This window comes from Sinocyclocheilus rhinocerous, unplaced genomic scaffold, assembly GCF_001515625.1.
Source record: "Sinocyclocheilus rhinocerous isolate Xijiao unplaced genomic scaffold, SAMN03320098_v1.1 scaffold3060, whole genome shotgun sequence".
Lineage (NCBI taxonomy): Eukaryota > Metazoa > Chordata > Actinopteri > Cypriniformes > Cyprinidae > Sinocyclocheilus > Sinocyclocheilus rhinocerous.
Genome location: NW_015635031.1, coordinates 40,239 through 49,578, shown reverse-complemented (window position 1 = coordinate 49,578; position 9,340 = coordinate 40,239). Strand labels below are relative to the sequence as shown.

Here is a 9,340-nt window from a genome sequence, read left to right as displayed (position 1 = left end):
TTTTTTAAGCCTTTTGTTTTACGGGGACACAGGAAGTGTCCTCATAAACCATGTTTACGTTGTATTACCCATGTCATTATACACATTTGTGTCCTCATAAACCATATATACCTGTACACACACACACACACACACACACACTATACAAAGCAATTGTAAAAACGCAATTACAAAATGCATATTTATGTGTAACAACTGTTTTAACCGCAGTAATAATAGATTCATGTTGCAAGAGCACAGTGCTGCATTGTCATGGGAACGTTGTAGGTGAAGATCATTAGGAAATTACATTTCATTGTTCCTTTTGCCAAGTTTGGTCCAAGCCACATTATGAGACACATTTGGCCTGCTCCTTCCAAAGTGTTCATTTCAAGGGCTCTGCCTTTCAGAGTGAGTAAGGTATAGAGATGGTCACTTCTGATTGGAATTTGCCCAACAATCCATAAACGCACAGAACAAATCCTCACACACGTAATTTACAAATGCACGGACCCAAAGAAAAAAAAAAACTGAATCACAGCCATTTTCAGAACTGTATGCACTGTATGTCAATTCACCAGTACAATTTAGATGTCTACAAAAGTGAAGAATACAAGATTTTTGAAAGGTGACATTATAAAGTACTTTGCACAAGATTACAGGGAGCTGGGGAGGTCAGCTGATGTGAGAGAGAAAAAGAGATTCTATGACACATACACATGCTTTCAAAAGAAAATTACAAGCAGCAAGTATAGAATCATGCTTGTTCACTTTTGCTTTTAGGACTGTATAAGGGGAGTGATTTTTTTGCCATAGTTTTGCCATTGTGCTGTTTACAATATGTCCTCCATAGGCTGGAGTGATGTTGATGTTTGTCATGATTATTTATTTTGTTAAACAAAAAAGATGTAATGTAATATGAAACACACGTCTACATGGATGTAAGATTGGACCAAATAGTGAAATGAGTCACAAGCTCTACAAACCTATATCACATGCAAACCACACTCACGAGTATCAGACCTCAGTGCCATTGGTTATTATGTTTTCATTCAGATGCATCTATCTGAAAATCTCTTTAGCATGTAAATGTCAAGCACTTTGTGAATAGGAAAATTGAAATGAAATCTAACCTTCTCTCTCTCTCTTTATACCTGTCCTCCCAAACCTAAGCTCATCCGAAGCAAAGGAAAGATGGTTACATGCTCTTCAGTGGTAAGGAAATAAAAATAAAAAAATCAAAGAATCACATCCATAACCTTATATAATGCATCACAATAAGAGTTTCCTTTCAAAATTGAGGTGTTCCAGCTGTGATTTCTGTTGTCAATTTTCTTGACTGTTCTATGACTTTGTATTTGTGACAAGCTTTCGCATTTGTTGTTGTTTGTTTCTAATAATGTTTTGTTCTTCAGGCACACCTGCAGAGCCAGGCAAAAAGTCTTGCCAAATGCCATTCTTCTCTACGTCTTGCTGATTTGCCGTCCAGATGACAACAGCTCAGCGGTACACAAGCGCTTTTTTAGTTTAATTTGGAGCCGAGCCACTCCCAGTCCTCTGGGAACTAAATTCATGTCTCTGTTTACAAGTGGAAGTTATTTGTACTCTAGCCTGAAGCTTTTCATTGTGAGTTGATGCTCAATGTTTTTGCTTGTTTACACGCTGTTGGCTGTTAAGACCGTTGCTGTAGCAGTGGACGTGAGCACGACCGCAGAAAATGTGGTTCAGTACATCATACAGCAGTGCAAACTATTGGTAAGTGATCCTTAAAAGCCTCTCGTTGAGAGTGTAGTGTAATACATGCTATTTATCCTCTTTAAAGCACAGCTGAGTACAAGGGAGTGGTCCAAATGAGAGAGACACATGCTTTTTCTTTGCCCCTGATATCATCTTGTATCTTGGTGTATTTGACTACCTGGCCAGGCAATGTGGTTCTATAATTTTATATACATCATTCTGTTGCTCTCTGACCAGTAACTCTATATTGTGCCAAGTTTGTCCATTGGCATTTCCTGTGTTTGATAACAGCCACTTCCTCTTTCCTGTCTCTTTCCAAAACATAATGACAACTTCCTGTGTGCAGGGTGAAGTCTCTGACTACCAGCTGTGTGTAAACTATGAGAAAGAAGAGGAAACATACCCCCTTATTGGTGATGACACACACACACACACATACACACACACACACATCAACTTAATCTAAATAGGGACATTGCATATAGACGATTTAAAGCTAGTTATAGATACTTTAAACTAACCCTAACCCATACTCTCACGTTAACCTTAACAGCTTGATTTATTTTATTTTTAGGTTTTGAAAGATTCTGTCAAGTTTAGCTTACTATTTTTTGGCTACACTTTATTTTAAGGTGTCCTTGTTACAGTGTAATTATACATTTAAGTAATGAGTAATATTAATTAACTGCATGTATTTACTATATGGTTAGGGTTAGGATTAGGGTTACTTGCATGTAATTATGCATGATTTATTGTTATTATAATAGTACGTACATGTAACAGGTGTAACAAGGACACCTTAAAATAAAGTGTTACCCTATTTTTTGTCCCCAAAATATTAAGTACAGTAGGTACACACACAAACATACAGTATGAAGATACTTTTTAAAGCAATTGGGAACTCATGATAGATCAGGGGTGGCAAACTAATCTTAGTTTTTTTTTGGATTGGTAAACATGTTTCCTTATGTGTGCCAATTTTTTAATTTGTACCCATGCAGGGTTCAACAAATTTCATTCACCAGAGGCCTTTAGATTACATACAAAATTAATAATTAGGGAATATTGTTCAAACAACAATATTGAATCTAATAGTATGAATAAGCCATCTAAACGGAACATTACCACAAAGTTTAACCTAAAAAATATGTATAGTTTATTTTAATTACAAGGCATGCTTCTCAGACAAACTCAACATCAAATAAATATATCATCATGGTTGAGAAAAATGCAGAACTGAAGAATTTCCTCCCTTTCAGTCCATGACTTGGGATCTGAATTTAATTGTCTGTCTGTCTGTCTGTTTGTTTGTCTGTCTGCCATCAACATTCAGAGTTTGTCTTGACAAACTTTGCATTTCTTTTGTGAAATTCACTTTTTGCTTAGAATATTTTCTGTGTGTCTCTCTGTTGTTGTTATGCCCAAAAAAATTACATTCACAAGTTTCAAAGTTGGAGAATTAATTAGTTTGCCAGTTGTGTCTCTTACAGTCAGTCTAGTTTCAGCTATTTACAGATGTCATGCATAATTAAAAGAGTATTTACAAAGTTCTTCTGTGGCTAAAATGGTATATTATACTCCAGCATCCCTGCACACCTACATAGGAAAAATAAATGAATGTTTTTTTTTAATGAATATATCATACTGGTATAATGTTTTAAGAATTACTTGATGTTTTTTTCCTCAGATATTCTCACATCTTGGTTGAAATCCTCTGTGGGATGTGATTGCAAGGTTTCTTTAAAAGCTCTGAGCTGTGATGAAACTCTCCGCTCATTGACAACTCTGTGATGAAAGACTAAGAATTATAGAAAAAAAAGGCTTTATGATTCCCAAGAGAGATAGAAAACAGTCTGTATGAACTACTATTGATGAATTCTCTGCACAACAGGATATGAGAGATTTAGGATCAGATAACAGAATCCAAAACTCAATTAAACTTTCTCTATGTCTGCCTGTTTCTCTCTATGTTGTAATAGGGCAACCTCAGGATAATTCTCCCCAAATACCAACTGTAAACATTCACATACACACACAAGCTGATCTTCACTGTCTAAATATTAATCTGAAATCTGAATTTCCAGTAGAAGGTTGCACGCTAATCCATATGTCGTATTTTTATACAGATTTTGTGCTAGTTATAGAGGAATCAGAAAACAAACCAATAACTATTCTCAATGTCGCAATGCTTTATGCTTGCTTTTTTCAAGCATATACAGAATGAAATATGTTAGCAATAAGGTAAACACAATAATACTTTTTTTTGGCCCCTGCACTGTTCTTTGAAAATGAAATCTCCTGCAATCTAAAATACCAATTTCCTGTCTCCATTTTTGTCTCTTCTAGGCCATGAGCTACCATTCTTCATCCTGCATCACTCCCTGAGAAGTCAACAAGACCATCTGCACATGCCCAGTGAGCCCCTGCAGGAGGTGTTTAGTTCTGGCCAGCAGACAGAGGCCACTCCCAAGACCCCTCACTTCACCCTAAAACCCAGAACACATACTCCTAGGGGTGAGTGCATATGTCACCAAAATAATGCATGTGGCTAGCTCAATAAAACTTTATAATTTCATCAAATGTGTAGTAAGACTAGTGCCTTTCGTGAGGGTCTGTTATCTATGGGGTTCTCGATAGTATGTGGCTGTCCAAAGGCCATTAGTAGTAACAAAATCTACTGACTTTTTGCTGCACCTTATCTACTCAAGAGAAATTTGTGGAATTTGTGGAGCTGTGAGTACTGTACTCTTATTGGTAGTTGAAGGCTAAATGTTTTTTACATTAGAAGGGACAGGGGACATATGGACCTTTGTGATTGATAAATGGTTCAATTCTGCTGAACTTTCTGCTGAGGTCTGCAGGTGCAGATTCAGTGTGTAATAGTAGTGAGAGGCTGGGCAAACTGACACATGGCCTGTATCTTACAAACTTACAAAAAGTTTTATGAGTCGAAACATCTACATTCTCATAAATGCTTACTTCTTTTGTTTATTATTTACACTTCGTTCAAAGTTTAGAGTCAATAGAATTTTTGAATTCCAAATTAGTGACAGGAATACATTACATTTATACATTTAGTTGTGAAGTTACATTGTGCACATTGTCCGCATCAATAATTGCCATCAGGAACTGAAAGATACTCCACGAATTGTGTATAAACGAGCTCCTAATATACGAAAAATGGTGGTGAGAGCTGACTAAGGGTTGGAATGCTCAAGTCATCCCTTTTCAGTCCCCGATGGCAATTATAGGTGCGGACAATATGCACAATGTAACTTCACAACTAAATGCCATACATTTAGCCATCCTCACTCAGGAAAATAGTTAAAAATTAAGGGAATTATCTTGTGTAATACCAAAAATTTAATTTATATGATTAAATGTCCATGCGGTTTTGCTTATATAGGTAAAACAAAGCTTTGTTTAAAAACACGTATTGCCGAACATAGAAGCAATATATGGTTGAATGACCAAAAGAACCCCATTGCCGTTCATTTCAATGCTTTCAAACATAATTTGTCGACTCCTCGATATTTAGGTATTGAACAAATGAAAGTACCCAGAAGGTGTGTTGACATCAATAAAATCTTATTACAAAGGGAAGAGTTCTACATCTATACATTACTCTTTCTCCAAAAGGATTAAATTTGGAATTTGACTTGAAACCTTATTTGTGATTTGGGATATTATGTATATATTTTTTATTGTTGTTGTTGTTTTTTGTTTTCGTTCATTGGATGATTCGGGTAATTTGTTTGATGAATTGTATCAGGTGTGATAGATCATGTTGATAAATTGTACTCTACTGATCACTTGTTGTTTGCCTGACGAAGACCTTAGGGTCGAAACGTTGTGATTTTAATAAACTTCTTTTTTGAGAGCAGTAGTGGCAGTGTGCCGATTTTTTTTATTGACAGTGAAGTACTCCATGTGATCGAGCACCTGCCTAAATTTTTTTGGATGTGCGCATATTACACTTTCTTTGTATACTCAGTAGTTCCCATCATGAAAGCATATCTTATGTCGTTTGAGAACATGCCCACTCACAAATGGTCAGCTTGTGTATATATATATATATATATTAGGGCTGTGCAAATAATCAAATGCGATTTTCATGCGCATCTCGTCAGTAAAGCCGGTTCTGTGATTAGTAGTAAATCTCCAGCACGTGCTTTCAGATGGAGCGGCATTTGCTACACAGAGCAGTAGATCACTGACAAGCTACGCAATATCGCGTTCTTAATCGCCAATAAATCGCATTCGATTATTTGCACAGCCCTAATATACAGAATATATATATATATACTGTATATATATATATATATATATATATATGTACGTTTGTCATGACAACTCTCTGAGTGATTTGCGTGGTAATATACATGACAATGTTAATGTATTTGGTCTTGGCGGAGCTGCTGCTGCTGCTGCTGCTGCTGCGGCAGAGCAAGTACCGATACTTGCTACTGCCAATACATCCACAACATGCTGCTGTGAGCATGTAAAGAATATTGCTGCTGCACACATAACATATATGAATAACCCTCATCTATACAGGTGGAGCTGGGGAAGGTGGAGGGCCTCTGAAGTGTGCTGCAAACTGCTACCACAAGCATTAGCCAAATATTTGAATGTTGAGCAGCGGGCTCATTGGCTACTGATACAGGAGAGAACCAATCAGCTGTGCCATGTGATACTGATGTCATTATGTCATACTGAGTTAGATCTCTATCGGACTGCGCCATCTAGAGTTTCATACCAGAACTTTCAATGTATATGTATATATAGTTTTATATTTTGTGGCCTTTTATGCCTTTATTTGATAGGACAGTTTGAGAGCAGACAGGAAAGCATTGGGTGAGTGGAGCAGAGAGGGGGCCAGGATCGGCAAAGGACCTCAAGACAAAAATCGAACTCAGGTCACCGTGAGCGCAGATGCGCTATATATCGGTGCACTAATCACAAGGCTTGGCGCTGACAGTCAACTTGTATATTACATGAAAATTTCACTGGAGATAAAATGTCATTCCTCTCAGTCCCAGTAATAATGTAATAACAATAATATTGGCTGAACAAAACTGCACCGGGAGCTGCCATTTAAGCTCAAACTACTCCAGTGCTTATGGCCAGAATCTAATAAGCTTGAATATTTACCCTGACAGTCTGTGTCCTGTTCCTCATAAAGCATGCAGATCCCAGTGGCAGAAAAGATGGTCATGTCCTAGATTGTTTATAGTACAGCCTGAGCTGAAGTTATGGAAGAGAAGTCAGGGAAGTGTAAAATCTGTCAGTATGTACTCTGTATGTGTATTATGTTTTTGAACAAGCTCTTCTCTGTTTTGATGTATCACTTTGAAACATAAAGATATTTACATCATCGTGAGAGGAATTTGACATTTCCATAAGCTTTTTGGTAACTTTAATCCAACCTAGGCAGTTCTTTGTTTAAAAAAAAAAACTCTCTAAAGTATTTATTAACATGATTACGCACGTAAAAGCAATGGCATTTTCCCTTCTGTAAATGTCACAGACATGTTTCTCAGAACTTTTTAAATTAGATTTCACTTGTTTTTTTTTACTGATTTTCAGGACACAAAGACAAGAGGAAGAGATAAAAAAATTTAGAACAGTTAACATTTTATTTAGTTAAACATTTTCCAGCACTAAATGAAGTAAATAACACCTATTATATTACCTCTGATGCTACAAATAAGCTATTTGAATTCCTCTCACATCTCATCATATTATACTTGATTGTACATAATGATGCCAGCAGGGGTCAGTTAATAGTAATGGAGGCCTTGAATTCAGAGCTAAACGAAGAGCTTTAAGAGGAGCATTTAGGGTAATCACACAGGATGCAGCCTATTCTGATATCTACTACACTTGAGAGTGGCTCTCTCATGCCCTCCATATCCCTCCACTACACTACAGGAAAATTAGGGATTATCAAAGCATGTGATCAGACTAGTTCTAGATGAGACATAAGACACTTGACAACCCTAGATGAGAGGAAACATTTACTTGAGAGTGCAAAAAAAGGGTACAATTTTCCAAACATAAACATGTTTTTACAAACATAAAATAAAGTAGATGGAACTACTATTTGTCAAATATGGAATCAGAAGAACATAAGCTCCTCCAATTAATGAAATTGCCTATGTCTGATTGGTCTGTTGTGTTTCATTGACAGGTACTTTGCTGAAACATAAAAGAAAAAGGTCTCTGATTGATTGGGCTCTGAGGAGGGGACACTTTAACCAATCCGATGGCCAGTCTGACCCACAAACTGCCTCGCACAAGCTATTTGGCCAGCCTCTTTCCTCCATTTGTCCTGATGGAAACCTGCCTAAACCAATAATGGTAAGGCTATTACTGGCTCTGGATCTTTTTGTTTCACTATATTTTGTCATGTTGGGTCTTATTGTCTCTGAGCACTTATCATTCATGGCTCTTTCACTGAGCCAGAGGTTTAGTCACTATGAATGATGAGCGCTCATGGACAATAAAACCCAACATGATATTGCTTTTAAATAACAGTTCGACTGCACAAGTGTGTAGATAAATAAGAAACAAGAACAGTGTGTCTTGTGTGCGGAACTACTTCCTTCCGCCACGGATTCATATCTCAAGTTGAGAGTTTAATAGATGAGCCCAAGCCTCCCATACTAATTAGAAAACATCATCTTAGATCTAGTAATGAAGGAATGTAGAGTTATTTCATTGAAGTTAAAAGTATTATGTACAAAAAAGTGTATTATATTTAAAATTATATACTGTAAGCTATATGCTAAATGTATTATGAGGGAGATATCGACTGAGTGAGTCTGATTACCTGTATAGGATGCAGCATTTATTCTTCAGGTCAATGTCATATTCATAATGAAAAAATAGTTTAAATGTCCTCTCAGGAAAACAGTACCTTTGTTGTGGTATGCCTTCATCTGATTCTATCTACTTTCAACTGGGCTTTCCCATGGCAGCGATGGTCAATGAATATTCTGGTTGCATCTTACAAGGTGTTGTTTAAAATAAAAATAATGTCCTTGTTTACCTTGTGTTAGTCCCTTTCAATTTAAACAATTTTTCTGCTGATTTACTCATAAACACCACCATGAATAGCAAATATCAGCTGAAAACGTAAGAGCATACTGTTAGCAGTTAGTTATTTAGGTGCTTACTGGCTTCGTACTGCATGTATATTAAGCTTTTACCATTTTCTGACCCTTTCAATATGAGGTCAAATCCTTAATGGCTTATCACTGAGACAGAGACACGATTATGGAGGTTAAACACTGTTACATAGTTTGTCATTAAGATTTAAATTGTCATTAATTTCATGGTCAGGTAAGGTTAGGTTCATTTAAGGTAAGGTTTGTCTATCATTAGCTTAGAACAGGGTTTGTGAATTGATGAAAAGCTAAAAATGAATGAAATCGTAAAAATAAGTAATATAAAAAAATCTAAACTGTTACAAAAAAGTTCATTATTTAAAGAATTATCTTTTTAAAAATTATTATTAATTAGCTTACCTAATTATATATATGGGGTACTCCAAGTAAATGTTTTAGGTGAAAGGGGTTTGGATGACTAAAACTGTGTGTGTGTGTGTGTGTGTGTGCAT

The 9,340-nt window shown here is 36.3% G+C and overlaps 1 protein-coding gene across 1 annotated transcript in view; it reads left to right on the top strand.

The window, feature by feature from the left end:
• LOC107746244 (uncharacterized) overlaps positions 1–9,340 on the top strand; it is a 31,655-nt gene that overhangs the window by 9,613 nt on the left and 12,702 nt on the right. Inside the window, exons 5-10 of the mRNA XM_016560376.1 lie at positions 1,153–1,194; positions 1,395–1,485; positions 1,657–1,734; positions 2,063–2,129; positions 4,063–4,230; positions 7,910–8,079. Of these exons, the coding sequence (XP_016415862.1) occupies positions 1,153–1,194; positions 1,395–1,485; positions 1,657–1,734; positions 2,063–2,129; positions 4,063–4,230; positions 7,910–8,079 (616 nt within the window). The remainder of the gene's footprint in view (positions 1–1,152; positions 1,195–1,394; positions 1,486–1,656; positions 1,735–2,062; positions 2,130–4,062; positions 4,231–7,909; positions 8,080–9,340) is intronic.